This window comes from Hyperolius riggenbachi, chromosome 7 (assembly GCF_040937935.1).
Source record: "Hyperolius riggenbachi isolate aHypRig1 chromosome 7, aHypRig1.pri, whole genome shotgun sequence".
Classification (NCBI taxonomy): Eukaryota; Metazoa; Chordata; class Amphibia; order Anura; family Hyperoliidae; genus Hyperolius; species Hyperolius riggenbachi.
The window spans coordinates 155,344,705-155,366,311 of NC_090652.1; the positions used below are offsets into that span (position 1 = coordinate 155,344,705).

Consider the following 21,607-nt stretch of genomic DNA (forward strand, 5'->3'; position numbering starts at 1 on the left):
GGAAGCAGACATATTGTTTACAGCATGTGCTTTCAAATGGGCTTATCTGCTTATCTGCCATAGGCAGTCACGTGACACGTGGAGGATCAAATTACAACTTGTGACACAAATGAGGGGCTAAACTCTCTAAATACATTCAAGGTGCATTTCTCTATGTTTTCCTTCTGTCCTGCGCAAGAGTGAGGTTTACTTTAAAATGATTTGCATTTCAGTTGCTAGTATGTGCTAAAGACAACTGTGTTTGAAAAGAAATACTCAGTTTGTATGACAGGTTTTTACCTTGTTGATTAGCTTTCCTGAAAATGTATTAAGGTTTTGCTTTCGAACAAGAAACTTGATAAAAGGCCTTATTATAAAAAACAAAACAAAACATTTCCTCATGAAGATAAATTGTACAGCTAATTAGTGTGGTGGCCACTGGCCAAGGCTAGTTTAGACCATAAAGAAGATGAAGCAACAATTTGGGTATAAGCTGGTAAGAAAGTAGTCAGCTTACATGACGCCCTATATAAAAACACATGACTATCAATTATGTCTTACAAGACTTCATATGACAGAGTAGCCAAAAGCTTGTCACTTCCTTGTTCTATTTAAAAGAGCCTATTGTTTAGAGGTCACATTAAACAGTTAAGAAATTTGTCCTAATCATACCCATTGAACTAGATGGGAAAGATTTGCAACGTTTCCTTGTGAAAACAATGCATGCATCACTGATATAGTTAATCAGGTAAAATACATCAGTAAACAAATGCTGCATGAGATACACCCACTTTCATTAATTATACAAAGGATAACACTGCTGATTTTTATTTCCTTATTTCAGCGATGTATAAAAGTAGGTCCAGTTAAGCCAAAGTCCTTAGCTCTGGTGATACGGATCTTTATAGATCCTAATAAGAACAAGCATGTACCGACTCTATGTAGCCTTGTTCCTGGTGTCCTATGGATCAGCAGTATTTAGCTATACAACCATGAAAGGCAGTATCAGCACAGGTAAGTAGATAAAGATAAGACAAACGCCCATATGCAATTAACTTTGTCTCCTGGGTTTTCTCCTAGATGTACATAATGCCTTTTAAACCACCAACAAGCAAGAAAATACTCAAAATAATTTTAAGAGTACTTTTCTACCTAGTTTTTGATACTTTTTTGATTACAAAGTGCTGAAAAGTTAATTAAAAGAGAGGATGAAAAATTCTCTCCTAGGAAACAGCTCACGGGAAATTGTTATTTGCATATGTGCCAAAGTCTGCTGGACTGATAAAAAGAAAAATTACCTAATCCTTCTGAGTTTTCTCCTAGGAGACAATTCTTCATCTTCTCTTTAAAATAACTTTTCAGCTCTCTGCAACTGGAAAATTACCAAATAGTGGGCGGAAAAAAACCCATCAAAATGATTTTGAGTATTGTCTTGTTTGCCGGTAGCTTAAAGTGAATAGGAACCGCATTTAAAAAAGTGAGACAGATACTTACCCAAGGAGAGGGAAGGCTCTGGGTCCTATAGAGCCTTCCGGTTCCTCTCCTGGTCCCGTCGTTCCGGTGCTGGCTCGCCGGTAGCAGTATTTGACTAAATTAGTCAAATACTGCTTTACCCGGCCGAAGGAGGCTTCAGAAGTCTTCAGGGAGCCCGAGTGCTCCTGAAGAAAGGCGACCCTGTACTGCGCCTGCGCAAGCACGCTCTCTTGCACGCTCACATGTGTGCAGTATGGAGCCACACATCTTCGGGAGGACACGGCTCCCGAAGACTTCCAAATACCCTTTCGGCGGGGGATTGAAACAGGGGGGAGCCAGCACAGGATAGAGAGCACCGAGAGAGGAGACGGAAGGCTCTATACAACCCAGATCCTTCCCTCTCCTTAGGTAAGTATTTGCTTCATTTTTTTTAACATTCACTTTAAAGAGACACTGAAGTGGAAAAAAATTATGATGTAATGAATTGGTTGTGTAGTACGGATAATTACTAGAACATTAGTAGCAAAGAAAATATTCTCATAATTTTTATTTTCAGTTATATAGTGTTTTTTATACCATTGCATAATTCTCTAATATTTGCAGTTTACACACTACTCAGCATTCTAAATGATTTTACAGAGCAGACTAGAGAACTTTTGAACCCCTTCTCTGCAGAGAAAAAGAAATCACAATGACTGACAGTTGAGATAATAAGCTTCAGAAGACAGAGTCTCTGGAGCTCAATGGCTTTTTTTGCATAGATAACAACTGTCGTTTCTTAACTCTTCCTGTACTGGAAACAATATTAGACGTATGTCTCTGCTCCTAGGCCCATATGCAATTATCTTTTTCTCTTGTGTTTTCACCTACGAGATAATTTTTTATCTTCTCTTTATAATATCTTTTATGCTTTATGCAGTTGGAAAAGTATGTAAAAGTAGGTGAAAAAGTACAATCAAAATAATTTTTAGCACTTTCTTGCTTGCTGGTGGTTTAAAAGGCATTTTATAACAAGGTGGGAAAATATCAACTTGGAGAAAACTAAGGAGAAAAAGTTAATTGCATATGGGCCCTAATGTTTCATTTTTTAGCTATACTACACATACAACTCATTGGGCCCTATGCAATTACCAAACTCGCCAGCGCTAAGTGCTGGCGAGTTCTTAAAATAGGCGTCAGCAAGGTCGCCTAATGCAACTGCATTTAACACCCCCTGGGGCGGAAAAGAACTCGCTTGGGCGATATAATCGCCCAGCAAGTTCCTTTCCCCCTATGCAATTGCATTTTGCACCTCCCGGGAAGCGATGCTTCCCGCCAAACATAGGTGCTAACTTTTCACCTGCTCTGAGCAGGCGAAAAGACCTATCGCCGGTGTCTGCGGGCTGTTTGTGGCATCTGGGAGCCTCCTTTACTAAGGAAACCCCAGATGCCAGGGATTTAAATAGGTAAAGGAGTCAGTTTTGACTCCTTACCTATTTTAAATGTAACAAAAAACATACCTCCATCATTCAGGCTCGCCGCATGTCCCACGCCGCTCCTCCGCTCATCTCTGTCTCTGTGAGTATTGGAGCCCGGCAAAGCATGTTTGAGTCTCCCGCCGGGGCTCCCCATTCATCCACTAGGTGGCCCAATGAGAATCATCCTGATTCTCATTGGTCCAATTAGAATCAGGATGATTCTCATTGGGCCACCTAGTGGATGAATGGGGAGCCCGGCGGGAGACTCAAAGATGCTTTGCCGGGCTCCAATACTCACAGAGACAGAGATGAGCGGAGGAGCGGCATGGGACATGCGGCGAGCCGGAACGATGGAGGTATGTTTTTTCTGAATTTCCCAGCAGCGACGAGCGGCAGGAGGCGACGGGCGGCGGGTAAGAGCCTTGCGACGATGCACGCATCTCCCGGGGAGCGAGGCTGCAGTGGTGTGGTGCTGAAGGACAGCTCCCCAGCACTAATGCCTTGCTCCACATCGCTGGCCACACAGGAGCATCGCTCAGCGAATACCTAGTATTCGCCTGAGTTATGCTCCTTTACGCAAGGACATCGCTCAGGTGAAACTGGCAATTGAATTTGCCGGTAAATCCTGAGCGATGTAAGGAGATAAGAAGCTCGCATGTTTTCAGCTTCTTATCTCCTCGAATTGCATATGGCCCATTATATCATATATTTTTTTTCCTACTTTAGTGTCTCTTTAAAAGGCAATTTATTGACAATATGCAATTACCTTTTTCTCCCAAGTTTTCTCCTAGGTGATATTTCCAAAAGTGCCAATAAAATGCATTTTAAACCACAAGCAAGCAAAAAATACTCAAAATAATTTTGTTAGTACTTTTTCTACTACTTTTTGGTACTTTTTAAATTGCAAATTGATGAAAAGTTATTCTAAATAGAGGATGAAAAAATATCTAATAGAAGAAAACTTAGGAGAAAAAGTTATTGCATTTGAGGCAAGGTCTGAAAATATCACCTAGGAGAAACTAGAAACTTAGGGAAAAAGTGAATTGTATAAAAAAGTGACCCATATGCAATTTACATTTTCTCCTAAGTTTTCTCCTGGGTGATATGTTCACACCATGTCAATAAAATGCCCCTTTAACCACCAGCAAGCAACACTGAAGATAATTTTGATAGTACTGTCTGTTTCACATCGTTTTTGGTACTTTTTCAATTGCAAAGTGGTGAAAAGATATTTTAAAGAAAAAAGAGAAAAAAATGAAAATTATCTCCAAGGAGATAACTCATGAGAAAAATGTTATTGCATATGGGCCTGTATGTGTTACATGCAAAGTACAAAAGCCATTCATTCTATAGCTTGCCAAAAGTTTTTAGACATGGGCACTTATTCAATTCACTTTTTCTCCTGAGTTTTCTCCAAGCACTTTGCAATTGAAAAAGTACCAAAAAGTAGGTGAAAAAGTACTATCAAAATTATTTTCAGTATTTAATTGGGAGAAAAAGTTAATCGCATATGGTTCTACTATTTGACATTCCTGGACGTGAAACTCACTTCCAGGAAGCCATGTGCGCTCCTGCGCGTTCCTGCGGCCGATCGCACGCGTGCACGCGCGCTCCCGGCCCGCGGTTTGTTAGCCAGCGAATCAGTGAATCGGGCAACGGTGCCCGATCACTGATTCCTCTCCCCGTAGAAAAAGCGACAGCTTCTCTCGGAAGCTACGCTTTTTCTGCTTCCTATGTTCCCCTACGTCGCTCTAAGCATACGTGTTACGCTTAGAGTGACGTCACTGTAAACAAACTCATGGCTGCCATCTTGTGGCCAAAAAGTAAACTACAGCTAAATGTTAAATAAAAATAAAAATACACATATTTACAGAAAAAAATACAATTTAAATCCCACCCTCCCAAAAATACCCACATAAAATGTTTAATTAAAAAAACAAAAACATTACAATAAAAAAAACACATTTATATTTACCTAGGGGTCTAAACTTTTTAAATGTATGTAAGGATGAAATATTTAAATTTTTTTTATTATAAGCTTGTAAATAGTGATGAATGCAAAACAGAAAAAATGCACTTTTATTTCCAAATAAAATATTGTCGCCATACATTATGATAGGGACATAATTTAAATGGTGTAATAACCGGGACAAATGGGCATATACAATACGTGAGTTTTAATTATGGAGGCATGTATTATTTTAAAAATATAATTGCCGAAAAGTGAGAAATAATGATTTTTTTCCGTTTTTTTTCTTATTCTTCCTTTTAAAATGCATTTACAGTAAAGTGGCTCTTAGTAAAATGTACCCCCCAAAGAAAGCCTAATTAGTGGCGGAAAAAAAAAGATATAGATCAGATCATTGTGATAAGTAGTAATAAAGTTATAGGCTAATGAATGGGAGGTGAACATAGCTCGGATGCATAAAGTGAAAAACGACTGAATGCGAACTGGTTAAAGTATGAAATATCTGCATTATTTTGAATATGTTCCTTCACCTAGACATTCAGTAAATTGTTTAGGCTTTACTGAAAACATTACCACACTGGATTTTTATTAACCATTTATGCCACACGGACGTGAGCTTCATGTCTGGAGTGGCAGCTGCTAGAGCCGCAGGGACGTGCTAGGCACATCCCTGCAGTTTGGGGGGGCGGTTTGCAGGTGAACGTGCGGGTAGATGCACGCGATCACGCTGCTGCTGCTAGCAGAGGGGATTGGCTGCAGGGGACAAAAGTCCCCTGTGCCAATCTGAGCATGTCCGCCGTCCGTGATTTCCGCTGGTTTCTGCCGCCCGATTGTTAAATTTACGAATGGGAACAATGTTTCCATTCATAATCTCCCCGCCGGGGAAACCTGCGTCACTTCCTTAGTTACAATGTAACAACACATTGTATCCTACGTAGCGTACAAAGTACGATAATAGGATTTTTGCTCAGTGGGGACAACTTGTGATAAAATAGTTAAATACACCTACTAAGTTTAGGGGAAAAAAAATAATATCTATGACAAGAGGGTATATAATTATTAAATAATTGACTAAAAATTAGTGATGGATGTAAAACTGAAAAATACACCTTTATTTCCAAATAAAATATCGTCACCATAAATTGTACTAGGGATATAATTTTAACGTTGCAATAACCGGGACAAATGGCCAAATAAAATATGTCTATTCTAATTATGGTAGCATGAATTATTTATATTTTTTAATCAACAAAACTCAGTTTATTGAGGTCTCACAGGTCAAATACAACAGTAGAAGATGAGGGCTTTCATACATAAAATGTAAGATACATAGTAATCTGACAGATGCAAACAATGATCATCTTGTATTAGCATTAGAATTTCTAGATAAACCAATGTATGCCAAGATCTGGTCTCTAATAAAATCCGGGTCTACATAATCATGTGCGGCCAGCCAGTTGCACCATAGTTTTTCAAACTTTCCAACAGCTCTCCTAGGCATGTAAATAATTTTTTCCAGTTTTAAAGAAGCATTTACTTGCACTATCCAAATATTTATGGTAGGAGGATTGGGGTTTTTCCACATTTGAAGAATCAATTTTCTAGCCATGAATAACACTCTTAAAATTGCAACTCTGGTATGATCAGATATAGTGCCATCCTCAAATGCACCCAGCACACAGACCACAACCGAACGTGGGATCTTTATATTAAAAACTATAACGTTTAAAATGCCATACCATTATCTTCTTAACTTGGGACAGTTCCTTAGCATGTGAAGCAGGTCTCCGTGGTCTCTAGCACATCTAGAACAAACTGGCGAGGGAAGTAAACCAAATCTAAATAATCGTTTAGGCGTGTAATGAGACCTATGGATTATCTGGAGCTGTGTAAACTTTTGGGTAGCATTTACTGATAGCAAGGGTATAGCCTGTAGGGCCTCCAACCAATCTCGATCTGGAAGATTCGGAATGTCTTGACTCCACATATCTCTACACTTCAGGGGACATTTCCGGTGGAAATCATCAAGTAACATAATGTAACACTGGGATATAAGGCCTTGTTTAGTTGTTGCTTGAGCCACCATATTAAATACTGGGGATAATTGAAACCTAAACTTGTATGTCTCTGCCTGTTTCTTAATTGCATGCTTAAGTCGTAGATATTGAAACTGAAGAGCGCCCTTAGCATGAATTATTTTAAAACTATAATGGCTGAAAACTGAAAAATAATTCTTTTTTTTCTTATTATTCCCATCATAATGCATTTAGAATAACATAATTCTTAGCATAATGTACCACCCAAAGAAAGCCTAGTTGCTGGTGGAAAAAACAAGGTATAGATCATTTTGTTGTGATGAGTAGTGATAAAGTTATTGGGGAATGAATGGGAGGAGCGCTGACAGGTAAAAATTCCTCTCGTCCATAAGGTGAAAAATACCCGCGGGCTGAAATTGTTAATAAACTATGGTAGGTAGAAATTTGATTGATGTGTAGACAGTAGTCTACCCCCATGCCTGGTACAAGCATACAGTACTTTTTCACCACTAACTATATACCTTTTTTGGTGAATAAATTAAAAAGGTTATCCATTAATCCCTGCATGCTATTCTTTTCCTCCCTCACTGGAATTTTCTATTGTGTTTTTAGAGTGGATGTGTTATATTTTAGTGTAAAAGATTTTTTTTTTCACCTATTAATTATTTATTTGCACAGCTTTTGTTGTTAATGTTTGGATTTTTGAAGGTGTACATCAAAAACAGATACTATAATAATGAAAAAAATGAATACGTAGTTTAACTTTTTTTTATTACCAGTATATACTCGAATATAAGCTGAGTTTTTTGGACCAAAAAATTGCTCCAAAAGTGGGGGTCTCGGCTTATATTTGCTTATATTCGCTATATACACTTAGAGTGCCCCCCTCTGCCATATAAGCATTGCATCAGCGTTCACTGTCCCACCTGGAGACCGTTATATAGCATCAGAACTGTGCTGGCAGCATTGAAATCAGCAATGTGGTGAGCCACATACCCCGATGCCTCCCCCTCCTCCCTCGATCTTAAAAACCTCCGGCAGAGCCAAGCAGTAAAGTATTTGTTTTGCGTGGTTCCCTTTCCTTCCCGTATATGCAGCGCAGTGTAAAACGGGAGCTTTCACTCACCGCTCCTAGCTGTCAGAATTCCTCTGCTTGCCGCGGTCCCGGTCTCACTTCTATGATGCATGACAGGGCACCGCGTCATAAAAGTGAGACCGGGACCACGGCAAGCAGAGGAGTTCTGACAGCTAGGAGTGAAAGCTCCCATTTTACACTGCGCTGCATATACGGGAAGGAAGGGGAACCACGCGAAACAAATACTTTACTGGTTGGGTTTGCCGGAGGTGTTGAAGATTCGAGGGGGGAAGCATCAGGGTACACGGCTCACCACATTGCTGACTTCAATGCTACCCGCACAGTTCTGATGCTATATAACGGTCTCCAGGTGGGACAGTGAACACTGATGCAATGCTTATATGGCAGAGGGGGCACTCGGAGTGGGACACAGACCACTGCTGCACTGTATGGCAGATGTGGCACTCGGTGTGGGACACAGACCACTGCTGCACTGTATGACAGAGGGGCACTCGGAGTGGGACACAGACCACTGCTGCACTGTAGGGCAGAAGGGGCACTTGAGGTGGGACACAGACCACTGCTGCATTGTTTACATGGCAGAAAGGGCACTCAGGGTGGGATACAGACCACTGCTGCATTGTTTACATGGGAGAGGGGGCACTCATGGTGGGATACAGACCACTGCTGCATTGTTTACATGGCAAGGGGGCACTCAGGGTGGGATACAGCCCCCTGCTGCAAAGTTTATATAAGGGGGAACTTAGGGTGGGATTCCAGAGGGGGCACTCTTATAATGGATTCCAGTTTAGTTTAACCATATAGGTTTTACAGGAGTGGAAAGTATTTATAGCTGTTCATTTCCTAACCCCGGCTTATACTCAGGTCATTTATTTTTTCCCCTTTTTAAGGCAAAAGTTGGAGGGTCGGCTTATACTCGGGTCGGCTTATACTCGAGTATATACGGTATATACTTTGGCAGTTTGGATTTAGGCATTCTTTAGAGAATGTAAGAAAATGGGCAAATCACAATGTATATCATACTTTGTTGGCCCGATTTAGGCATACTGTAGAATTCCTGGATTTTGTACTTTGCCTGGAACTTAAGCATTCAAAGGTTAGTGTACCAAACCTGGCCTTTCAGTTTTGAGAAGCCACAAATGGATTGGTCATCTCACCATTATTTGATATTTGTTAGGGATTTCAGCAGAGGGATCTCTGTATCCATGTAGGCCCACAACACAAGCTAAGAGATCTCATAGCTGACATCCATGAGACCTCGAGAAAATAGGCTGAGGTTCTGTTCTATAAAACTGTCTCATAATCGCATTGCTTAGGGAATGATTGTGGTTCTCCTCTTAAAACCTTTTTTGAAGGTATCTAAATCGGTAGACTGCAGTCCATTTATCGCTCATTATAAGATGTATTGGTCTACTATGGTAGAGTTGCCAGGAGACCTTTTTGTCAGTCAGCTCAGGCTGAGATTAACAAATCTATGCTAATACCATATGGTGTGGTTTTGATGCTGTTAAGCTGTATGCTCCTTTTTGATTGGCCTGATAAAGCGGGATTGAGCCCGTGAAACGCGTTGCCAATTTTTACTGTGGAGTATAAATAAAATTGTTGTTTGACTTCTGATGCCACAGTCCTTCCTTTGTTTGCTTTGTCTGCATGGATGGGATAGGCCCACCACTACCCCATCGGTTTTAAGCTCGTTTAAGTGACTTTTATTCTATTGGCGCCTCTGGAAAGCTTCTACATTCTACACAGAATTATGCAGGTGGTTTTAATATGTGTAAAATAAAGACAGGCTTAAGGTGCCAATACACTAATCAATTTTCATGACAGATTTGATCTCTGTGACTGAATCTACCTGAGCCTCCAGCATTAATTAGCCAGATGCAGCCCCCCCCCCCCCCAGTACAGGTAGACACAGAAGCCCTCAGTATTAGGTAACCAGAAACAGCCTACCACCCCCCCCCCCATGTTATAGGTAGGCATAGATCCCACAGTATAGGTAGCCAGAGAGCACCCCTCAGTATCGGTGGCCAGACCCCCCCCCCTCCCCAGTATAGGTAGCCTGAAAGCCCCCCTCCCGAGTATAGGTGGGGAGAGAAGGCAGAGGTAACTCACCTTTCCAGGATCCACATGCTGTCCATCCTCTTCCTCCTAGGCATCCCATCTCATTGGTAACAGTCTCGCCTGTGATGATATAATCCTCACATCATCACAGGGGGTGCTGATACTAAGGAGACAGGATGTCTAGGAGCAAAAAGATGGACAGCATGTGGATCCCGTAGGATGAATTAACATACCCACTCATTCTGGGCACTCTTTCTGAGACTATGCTCCCCTATCAACCGCTGCGCCCCAGGTGGTGACTTGCTCCTTCCTCTCATAAAAATGGGCCTGATACCACATATGTTACTGTATTTGAAAACCTTGCTGAGAACTTGGAATAGAGCATATAAGGTTAATGCAGTGACATCCAAGTGTAGAGTGCCTTGGAGCTGGAGCTTGCACTGCTATAATACAATAATACAATACAATAACATTTCTATAGCACTCTTCTTCCATAGTGCAGCTTCATAAATCAGTCCCAATTGGCGTGAACGCAGTGGCAGCCCCAGGACCACTCCACGCCGATTGGCGTGAATGGCTGGGAATGGGGTTTGGGGTCCGCTCCACCTTCAGTCTCCCAGTGGCAATAGCTGCTCGGAGACTGTTTCGCTGTCTAATAACCCTGTACAGTGCTGCGATCTAAGGTAGCGCTGTACTGGGGACTGCCGTGTGATACGGCTGCCCCCTCTGTATTCAGGGAAGTGATCGGCTGTCATAGGCTGAAGCCTATTGGCTGGCGGGGGGAATAAAAAAATTAAAAATGAGCACATTTTATAAAAAATTTAATACAATAAATATTTATAAAAAAAACCAAACAGCTGGGGAGCGAACTATGTTCCCATTCATTGATCTGGTAGCTATTGGAAGGCGGCAGGAGCGCACCCGGCGCAGTGGCAGCAGCACAGTCTATCTGGATGGATATATCCATCCAGATATACTTAAGTGGTTTTAAAAAAAACAACAAACTGGTGGAGCATGCATTTTTAGACTGTGAAAAAAATAATAATAATAGCTGTATAAACGTTAGTAAAGATACAGGTGGTGCACATTGTGTCTGAATATAGTTTGCCAAAAACAATAGAAATTGATCACTAATAGTGTTGGGCGAACAGTGTTCGCCACTGTTCGGGTTCTGCAGAACATCACCCTGTTCGGGTGATGTTTGAGTTCGGCCGAACACCTGATGGTGTTCGGCCTTTTTAAGTTCGGGTTCGCCCCGAACTACTGAATGGCCGCCGAACAGGGCCCTGTTCGCCCGAACATGCCGCAATACAGCCCCCCTATGGGGTCGCAGGCATAAGGGGGGAGCATGCTTCGATCGCGGGGGGGGGGGGGGGCGGAAATTCCCCCCACCCCCTCCGCTAGCGCTCCCCCTCTGCCCGCTTCCCCATAAAAAAAGTTTAAGGCAAGTTAAATAGTACTTGGTGGTTGGCCTGGCAGTGGAGTGAGGAGGAGGAGGAGTCCGAGTAGCAGAGTGACGCGTTGAGGCCGGGCAGCGGGCGGTTCAGCAGTAGTACCCTTGTGGTACTTCCGCCCTTTCTCTGACCTCACGTCCTCTACGTGATGACGCATACGAGGGTACGCGTGACGCGTACCCTCGTATGCAGAGGACGTGAGGTCAGAGAAAGGGCGGAAGTACCACAAGGGTACTACCGCTGAACCGCCCGCTGCCCGGCCTCAACGCGTCACTCTGCTACTCGGACTCCTCCTCCTCCTCACTCCACTGCCAGTGCCAGGCCAACCACCAAGTACTATTTAACTTGCCTTAAACTTTTTTTATGGGGGAGCGGGCAGAGGGGGGAGCGCTAGCAGAGGGGGTGGGGGGAATTTCCGACCCCCCCCGCGATCGGGGCATGCTTCCCCCTTATGCCTGCGACCCCATAGGGCCCCCAAAATGGGCATGTTCGGGGGTCCCATTGACTTCCATTGAGTTCGGCGTTCGGGCCGAACATGCCGAACATCTGGCCCATGTTCGGCCTGTTCGGCCCGAACCCGAACATCCAGGTGTTCGCCCAACACTAATCACTAATATGTCTAAAGCCAGACTCTGAATACTTATGATGGCTCAGTGGTAATCTTTTTTGCATCACAGGTGTTCAATGGGAAATGAATTATGCAAAAACTGTGTTATGCAGCGTTCTAATGTACACAGTTGAATTAAACATCCTCTGCATTATATAAATATATAGTGAATTTGATATTGTAAGCTGTTTATTTATAAGTTACTTGTTTATATTGCTGATCTATCTCTCTGATTGTATTAACTTTACAGCACGGAGCTTTTCCATCAACAGAGAAGAAAAATGTGCAGCACAAACAGGTAAGGAAGGATACATTGAAATGCTCCACATTTATGCCCCCCAAACCAGAGAAAAAAACTGGATTGTGATCCTAAGAGATCTAGCAAACCTGGTGTGGATTTCTTTAAAATGGACCTGAATAAAAACAAACAGAAATGCACCTTGTGTTTATTTAGATAGTGCCTTTCTAATTCCCCCTCATGTGTGATCACAACTGCAATTTAATCTCTCCGCTGTGGCAGAGCAGCTAATTTGTAAACACAGGATGTTAATCCTATGTCTGCATCCAGAAAGCAGGAAGTAGACACACTGCAAATGTATTGCAGGATTTGTATCAGCTGCAACAAGGAATTTTTTTTAAAGGTTGTTCTGCTGTTGCTTATCTTTTAAAGCAAACATTTCTGAGTTCAGGTCCGCTTTAAAAAAAATAATTCTAGAGCAAAGCATGGACTGTTGAAAGGTTAGTGAATTGACATTTGAGGTACTGAATAATGATGAGCACAAATTTAGCATAATCATAATTTTGCATCGCAAATCACAATTACGATGCAAAATTTCGGGTAAATTTGTAATTAATTTGGCATGTAAGCGTAATCCATTTGTAATTTTGCGCAATTCCGTGAAAATTCACGTAATTTTGTGCCAAATTTAGTGGTTAATAGCAAAGCTCCCATACATATTGTAGTATGTATATCCCATATGGAAACAAAATGTCTAGGAATAAAAAAGTCCTCTATGGATGAATAGAAAGGTTAGAGATAAAATGAAGGGGAAAAAAGAATGCCTATAAGGTCCTAAAATCGGGAGGGGACCAAGGCAGCATTAAGCAATTATAAGGAGTGCAATAAAAGTTGTAAAAAAGAAATTAGGCTGGCAAAGATTGAAGCTGAAAATCAAATCGCTAGGGATATCAAATCTAACCCAAAGTAGTTTTACAAGTACATCAACTCTAAAAAAAGAAAGTCTGACTGTATTGGATTCCTAAAGGATGAGGGTGGGAACTCAATGGTGGATGACCAAGGTAAGGCAGAGTTATTAAATGCTTTCTTTGCTTCTGTCTTCACAAGGGAAACATCACTGTTTCAAATTACAGATGCAGAAGAGTCTCAATCTTCCAACTGTAATATGAAATACTTAACGCAGGAAGAAGTGAAGGCAAGACTAAATAAATTAAAAATAGACAAGGCACCTGGCCCGGATGGCATGCATCCTCGGGTCCTAAGGGAATTAAGTTCAGTTATAGATAAACCCCTTTATCTTATCTTTTGTGACTCTCTTGCAACTGGCAGAGTCCCAGTGGATTGGCGTACAGCCCACGTTTTCCCATTATTTAAGAAGGGCAAAAAATCAGATCCAGGAAATTATAGGCCTGTAAGCTTAACATCAGTTGTATGCAAACTATTTGAGGGGTTACTAAGAGATACTATACATGAATAAACTTATTTCTCAGCATCAACATGGGTTTACTAAAGACAGGTCCTGTTTGACTAACATGCTCAGCTTTTATGAGGTAGTGAACGCTAATGTGGATATTGGGAATGCTGTAGATGTGATATACTTGGACTTTGCAAAGACCTTCGACACTGTTCCCCACAAAAGTCTGGTGCAAAAGTTGAGGATGCAAGGACTGGGGAAATGTCTGTGTGCATGGATAGGGAACTGGCTAATGGACAGAAAACAAAGAGTTGTAGTCAATGGATCATACTCAAAATGGGAGACTGTTAGCAGTGGGGTCCCACAGGGGTCTGTACTGGGTCCAGTGCTCTTCAATTTATTTATTAATTACCTAGTAGATGCAGTAGTGAGCAATGTTGCTATTTTTGCAGATGATAACAAAATTGTGCAGAATCATCAACTGTCAGTAAGATAGGTACATATTGCAACAGGATCTGTATAGGATGGCTATATGGGCACATAAATGACAGATGAAATTCAATGTTGAAAAATGTAAAGTCATGCATTTTGGTAGTACCAATGGTCTAGCACCATACAAAATAAATGGCATACAGTTGGGGACATCAAACTTGGAGAAGGACTTAGGAGTACTCATCGACAACAAGTTAAATAAGCGTACGCGTTTTTGATACACATCTATAGACTTTCATTGCGTCCGTTTCTGTGCGTGACGCACAGAACTGCGTGCAGCAATGCAGATGAGAAACGTATGCGTCTCATACGCATACATGTGAACGAGGCTATTAGAAAGCATTAGTAGCCATTTCTATGCGCAAAGTCTGCCCGTATGCGCTCTGTAAAAACGGCTAGGAACGCACATAGTCTGAACGGGGCCTAAGGATTAGTAGGAGAATCAGGCAACTGGTATTATTTTAAAAGGTATAATCCATATCCTTCACACTTTAATGGTATTATTGATTAATATGTTGTATTGCTTTAGTGGTTTAATATAACATACTGTTATCTGTTTGGAGGAATATTTTCTTGCTTTTGAGCAATAAGAGCAATAAGACAGAATATGAAACATTTGTACACTACAGAAACAGTTATAAACATTGTATAATCATCTATTTTAGGACTTACTTTCCAATCCCTTTGTGTACTTTATAACTTCAGGTACAGGCCTGGTGTCCACCTGCATGACTGGCAATATGAATACATTATCTTGTTTCTCATAGAATCCTCCTCACTGACTTACCTGGTTGACACAACAGGATCAATGTCTGATGATTTCCAAGAGCTAAAGCGTGTAAACAGCTGGCTTCTGGACCGTGTTACTGCGCGGTTCCCTTGTGGTGTTCGTCAGTATACCATGGTAGAATTTAATGATCCAAGTAAGATTTATTTTAATTTGTGATCACTTAAAGAAATTATGGTAACAACAATAATAATCATCAGTGCCATCCATCTTAATTCCTCAGCTGTGGGACCTGTAAGAATTACACAATCAAAGAAAGAGTTTGGTGACTTTTTCAACAGTCTGGTTGCAACCGGAGGTGGAGACTGTCCTGAGCTGGCAATGGAAGGCCTTCAACTTGCCTTGGAAAACTCCCCGCCAAAGTCATTCATCCTGGTATTAACTGATGCTTCTGCTAAGGATTATATGAATGTTACCCTGATGAACAACATTTACTCACTTATAAACACAACTCAATCACAGGTATGTTTTCATAAAGTCTTTTTTTAATTTTTCAAAAAATGAGTTTTATTGGTGAAGGTGATACAGTAGTTGTGCATTTTAGAAATATGATGTGCAAGTGGAATTTATATCATCTGAGGTAAATGCCAAAATAAAGTGTTGGTCATTTAGCCAATCTAACCTATTTTTTATAGTGGAACATACAAAAGGAAAGATCTGAGATAATTTTGGCATGTTGTCCAGGGCTCACTGCTTGGGTGCTACAGGTATCCACAGCCTCTGGGTGAAACAGAGACATATAGGACTGTGGCAGCAGAGGCCCTCCTCCTTTAACTGTGATATTAGGTCCTCATTGGGGCTATGCTGGTAATAATTAATTTAAACAATAAAAAACCCAATGCTATCTGATCCGGGAGGCTGGGCAGATTAGGTAGCCGCAATCCCCGCCGCTCTGTGCAGCTTTGGTGGCCAGAGATACAGTAGTTTTGTTTTCAGGACCTTTGGGGTCACAACGCTGGAAGAGCTGCTCTGTGTGTCTCACTCCGGACAACGTGCTTGGAGGCAGGGGAGCGGCTGTGGAGAGGCGGAGCAGCCTAATGGCAGCTGGAGAAGGCTTGCAGGAATGTCCCCAGTGGGCAATCTCACACAGTGCAACGTGCACGGAGGCAGGGGAGTGGCTGTGAAGAGGCGGAGCAGCCCAATAGCAGCTGGAGAAGGCCTGCAAGAATGTCCCCAGTGGGCGTTTAGCAGGGACTACCTCTCCTGCATTCCCCTCGAGATTGGCCACAAGCTGCATGTCACCAATTTTGGGGGATTGATAGCGCGGCGGGGGGGGGGGGGGCAGAAAGCAGCGCGCGGGGACACAGAGGCATATCATGCAGCAGTGTGTCCCATCTGCCCCCCTCCCGCACTGCCTCGGGTAAAGGCTAACCATTTATAGACCATTATCCTCCCCTCTTACATCCCTCCGAAACTGTGGCTTTCCTTGGCAGGTTTTGATGTTCCATTGTGGCTGGATAGTGTAATGGTTAAAGGGAATCTCAAGTGAAAATAAACTTATTATATAATGAATTATATGTGTAGTAAGCTAAGAAATAGAACATTAGTAGCAAAGAACAGAGTTTCATATTGTTTCCAGTATAGGAAGAGTTAAGAAACTTCACTTGTTATCTATACAAAAAAGCTTCTCTGAGCTCTCTGACCCAACTTGGGTAGGAGACAGTCCTATTTTCTGAAGCACTTATACATCAAAGAAACAGTGATAAGCAGCTTCAGATAAGGTTTTTACTGCAGGGGAGTTCAAAGGGTCATTAGCTCTGCTTTGTTTAATAGCTTAAAATACAATACAGTATGTGGTTAGTAATTGCAAATATGATGGAATGATGAAATGTTATTTAAAAAAGTTATATAACTAAAATAAAAATATGGGGCCTGGGTTCGAATCTTGTCTCTTTCTGTTAAGTAAGCCAGAATCTATTGAGTAAGGAGTCCTTGGGCTTGACTCCCTAACACTGCTACTTCCTACTGAGCGTGCCCTAACGGCAGCAGCTCAAGTGATTTGAGTCTGCCAGTAGAAAAGTGCAATATAATTGTTTTGCCTTGTCCTGTCATATCAGTTGTTAGGTATAGAGCACGTGTCGAACTCCAGGTCTGGAGGGCCAGCTCCATGCCAGTGTTTAGGATGGACTGAGAAAGAAAGTAATGTGTTCTACCTGATGGACCACACCTTTCCTGATTCAGACCCATCAATTCATTTGAGTTGTATCAAAAATGTGTTAGGATCTCGGCCCTCGTAGGACCGGTTTGACATACCTGGAGAGTGTTTGAAGGGGCCGAATATAAAACTGGACCAGACAACTTTTAATGGGCTCCTGCACTAGGGTGTCATTGACTGTACCATGTATATAGAACACATACTGAGACATGCCTCATCCTTTGCAAACTAATGGGGCATTGCAACTGTTGATTTTTGCTGCCTGTACTGGTTAAAACCGAGTTAGATACAACTTTACAGTGCCAGTAAATTGCACAGAGGATGCATTTTTTTTTTATGAAAACGGTCTTGCAAAGAAGTAGATAAGTATGTGGACAAGAATGTAGAAATCATACAGTATATGAGTGACAGTTGGTTGACAAGAAACTGTTGAACAGAAACAAGAAATGGATAATCATCATACAAATGAAACTGCCATTAAAGTGGACCTGAACTCTTGCACAGGACAGAAGAAAAACAGAGAGACGGGACCCTGTATGTATTTAAAGAGTTTAGCCTGCTTAATTCCCCATCATTTGTGTATAATAACAGGTTGTAATCTGATCTCTCCCTGTGTCACATGACTGCCTATGGCAGAGATGGCAGATAAGCCAATTTGAAAGCACTGGATGTTAACAATATGTCTGCTTCCATGAATCAGGAAGTAGAAACAGTGCAGATTGATTTAAAGATGGGTATCATCTGTAACAACAAAATGTTTTTCTATAAAGGTTATTATGCTGTTGTGTATCTTTTAGAGCAGAGTGCACTTATGAGTTCAGGTCCGCTTTAAGAATATATACAGTAATTAGAAGGCAACAATAGATGTTAATGAAAATGTACAGATGGGACCAAGCACAAAGTGGCCAGGGAGGAGGATACAGGAAAAATAAACAAGGGATACTATTGCTGGTACTTCAATTCCTCTCTGTGAACTGATATGGCACTGGCCTATAAGTCATCAAACTCTTGTTGATTTGCATGTAAAACAAATATTTTATTTACATCTTTTCCCCAGGTCTTCTTCCTTATCACCGGGCTTTGTGGAAGTACTGCTAATCAGGATTTTCTTGTCTATCAGAATATCTCTGCTCTCAGCTTTGGACATGTGTTTCAAGTCGATCTTCCAGATCTTAATAAAGTAATGAAAGATAATAACAATTAAATTGACCTTACTGTATTAATCCAACTGTAAAGCCAAGATATCATTGCTGCCACCTGTAGTCCAATATATTCTTTTCTAAGGATAATAAACTGATGCACCATTTTATTGAATTTGCTACAAAAAACTCCCTATGCATTTTCTTTAGGTCTATTCAGACGGTACGGCGCTCAGACCAATGTAATTGATGTAGTGATGTGATTGCAAATACGTCTGAAAGTTCCTTGTCAAATTGTGTGGTAGCAGTGGCCAAAGACTGCTTAAATTATGGGTACAGCTATATCCCCAAAAGTGTGCCATAATAAGAAGCTGTGGTGGCTGGATAGTGTACTGATTAAAGGGGTTCTCTTGCATGTGCTAAGAAACAAAAACTGCCACTAACCTGGGGCTTCTATTGGCCCCCTGCAGCTGTAATGTCCCACGCCGTCCTTCTCCGATGCTCCGTTCCCCGCTGCTGGCACCGGTGTAATTATTCGTCTAACTAGAAGAATAGAACTGCGGCTGTGTGGCCATGGCATGTGCTCGATCCCGCATGTGTCATCGGGCGCTTACTGCCCAGACGCAGTACGAAGTTTTCTTGTACTGCGTCTGCGCAGTAAGCTCCCAATGATGCGCAAGGAAGCGAGCACGTGCGTGGCCACGGCCGCGTAGCCGCAGTTCTATTAGTCTAGTTAGACGGATAATTACACCGGTGCCGGCCGCGGGGAACAGAGCATTGGAGGAGAACGGCGCGGGACATAACAGCTGCAGGGGGCCGACAGAAGCCCCAAGTAAGTGGCAGTTTTTGTTTCTTAGCACATGCAAGAGAACCCTTTTAAGGACTCTGCCTCTGACACACGAGACCAGGGTTTGAATTTCAGCTCTCTGTTCAGTAAGTCAGCACCTATTCAATAAGGAGACATTGGGAAAGACTCCCTAACACTGCAACCCCCTAATGGCTGGCGACTTGAGTCTGGTAGGAGAAAAGCACAATATAAATGTTCTGTGTCTTGTCTAAAGCTAGCATTGGTTGTTTCTCAATTTAAAACTACAGCCCAATCCCCAATACATTCTCAGTTGGAAACTATATGATATTGTTTTTTTTTCTCCTACTTCAGGTATTTCATTATTTAGACTTCACTCTTTCAAGACCCTCTGACAGTTCAGCAAGGCTGTTCTCTGCTGAGTTTCCTGCTGGAAATCATTCAGAAAACTTTTCTATTGCAGAAAACTTTACTGCTCTCGTTATAACCACTGATGGGCGACTGCAGTCTATACAAGTCCACGGACCAGACAGTAAGTACTGTAACTCCTCTGGCCGAACTGCATATGAAGTTTAGGGATTTTGCAGAGCAATTTATCTTTTTCTCAGGGGCATAACAATAGCCCCCACAACCCCCACCATTGCAAGTGGGCTAATGGGGGCACGCGCCTGTCAGTAAATGCAGAGTTAAATGCAGAGGGGCAGCAGCAAAGCATTATTCATTATTTGCTTCTGGTGGAGGCACAGGTGCTCTTTACTCCTCTTCTGTGAGCCGTGTACCTGACAACAAATCACCATGCGGCTCACGGTGCCTTTCACATGATGGGAGCCACATAATGATTGGCTGCAAAGTGCAGAGAGGAGTGAAAAAGACCTGTCCTGCTGCCAGAAGCAGGTCATGTATAACACTCCACTGACGCTGCATTTGCATTTGCTGACCGGTACATGCCCCCTTAACCCCCAAGGAATGTAAGGGGGGGGGGGGGGTTAGAAGATGGGTGCTGGGGGCTCAGCCAGCAGATCTTTTGCTGGGGGACCCAGTAGGTTGTAGTTACACCCCTGCTTTTACTCTTCTTATCAAATATGTTAGAAAAGTGTACTAAATTCCAGTTGGCTTGTGTGCCGGAACTACAGAGCCTTTCCACAAGTGGTTAAAACATATTCAATTTTATTATATTGACCAATATACAAAAACATATAGCATGCAAGTAGCCTGCCTTTTAGGCTCAGCCACTGTATGCAGGTGGGATAATGCCACTGGTAACAGGGGCGTAACAATAGACCTTGCAAGGGATACAGCTGCAGGGGGGCCTAGAAGCCACAGGGGGCCCATCCTGACAGACTGACAACTAAGGGCAAGGAGAGGAAAACATTTCAGCTCTTTGCTCAGTTGTTCTAATGGCTGCAACTGCTCGGCCACTGATAAGGAATCATACACAGTTTAGCAGACAAAGATTTGTAGACAGTCCCTATTCAGTGTGCAGCATGGTCTTGTGTACAGCCTGTTCTACCTCCAGCCTTTTTACCCTTCCCCAAGTACTGTGTCCTGTAGTGATGCTTGAGGAGTCTGGGCACGAAGAGAAGGCGGGAGGGGGCCCCATCCACAGTTTTGCCGGGGCCCCCCATGATCTCTAGTTACGCTCCTGACTGGTAATGTGAGTATGTGGGGCAGAATGGCCTTTAAATGGACTGACAAAACCCACCATATGTCCAGCACATAGGAAGTTCCAATATGTAATGATAACTAGCTTGTAAATAAGCAGATGATCCCCATAGGTAGAACTGTTAAGACCAATGTGGCATCTGCAGGATAAATGTATTTATATTGTACACACAACCTACCTACTGGTGCTTTCTGATGACACATGTTGGAGGATACACTGACGGCTATTCCATTCTCTTCATTAACCCCCAACATTAGACTTTGGACATCATCAGCTGCAAGCAGTAATAGCTCTTCATAAGTTGTCACTTCCTTACATTTCCTCACTAATCTCCAGATACTATCTCACCCAGAACCTTTACTCCTCCCAGGAGACCCTCTTGTCCTCAAGCTTAGTTATCTCCTCTCACTCCCACACCCAGGACTTCTCATGAGCATCACCTCTCCTTTGGAATGCCACAGCCAGTCCATCATGCTCCGAGCCAGAAAATCTTAAAACATTCTCTCAAAATACACCTGTTAAGACAAGCTTATAATTTGGTAAATATAGCATTGGAGGTTTACTGCCCTATCCACTAACCCTTGTGTATCCTTCCCTTATGTCTCCAAACCACTAACCTCTAGAAGATAGAAGGACAACGACAGAACTGGATATAGCGTCTGCTAGTCTGCACAGCTAGTTTGCATGCAGGGCTATTTCATTTTCTATTTTTGTTGGCGTATGTAGATTAAGATTTATGCTAAAACTGCATATATGTTTTAATAAGTTGTAGGGATTCTCTG

At 42.2% G+C, this 21,607-nt stretch overlaps 1 protein-coding gene across 3 annotated transcripts in view; it reads left to right on the plus strand.

The window, feature by feature from the left end:
* The first annotated feature begins 858 nt into the window (after positions 1 to 858).
* The window catches only part of LOC137524661 (uromodulin-like), an 82,238-nt gene continuing 61,489 nt past the window's right edge, over positions 859 to 21,607 (plus strand). For 2 of the 3 annotated variants that reach the window (XM_068244781.1, XM_068244783.1), the window contains exons 1-6: positions 859 to 993; positions 12,383 to 12,430; positions 15,044 to 15,199; positions 15,287 to 15,525; positions 18,276 to 18,398; positions 19,517 to 19,694. In XM_068244781.1, the coding sequence (XP_068100882.1) occupies positions 906 to 993; positions 12,383 to 12,430; positions 15,044 to 15,199; positions 15,287 to 15,525; positions 18,276 to 18,398; positions 19,517 to 19,694 (832 nt within the window). In that variant the 5' untranslated portion in view covers positions 859 to 905. The remainder of the gene's footprint in view (positions 994 to 12,382; positions 12,431 to 15,043; positions 15,200 to 15,286; positions 15,526 to 18,275; positions 18,399 to 19,516; positions 19,695 to 21,607) is intronic. The other variant, XM_068244784.1, reaches the window with a different exon arrangement.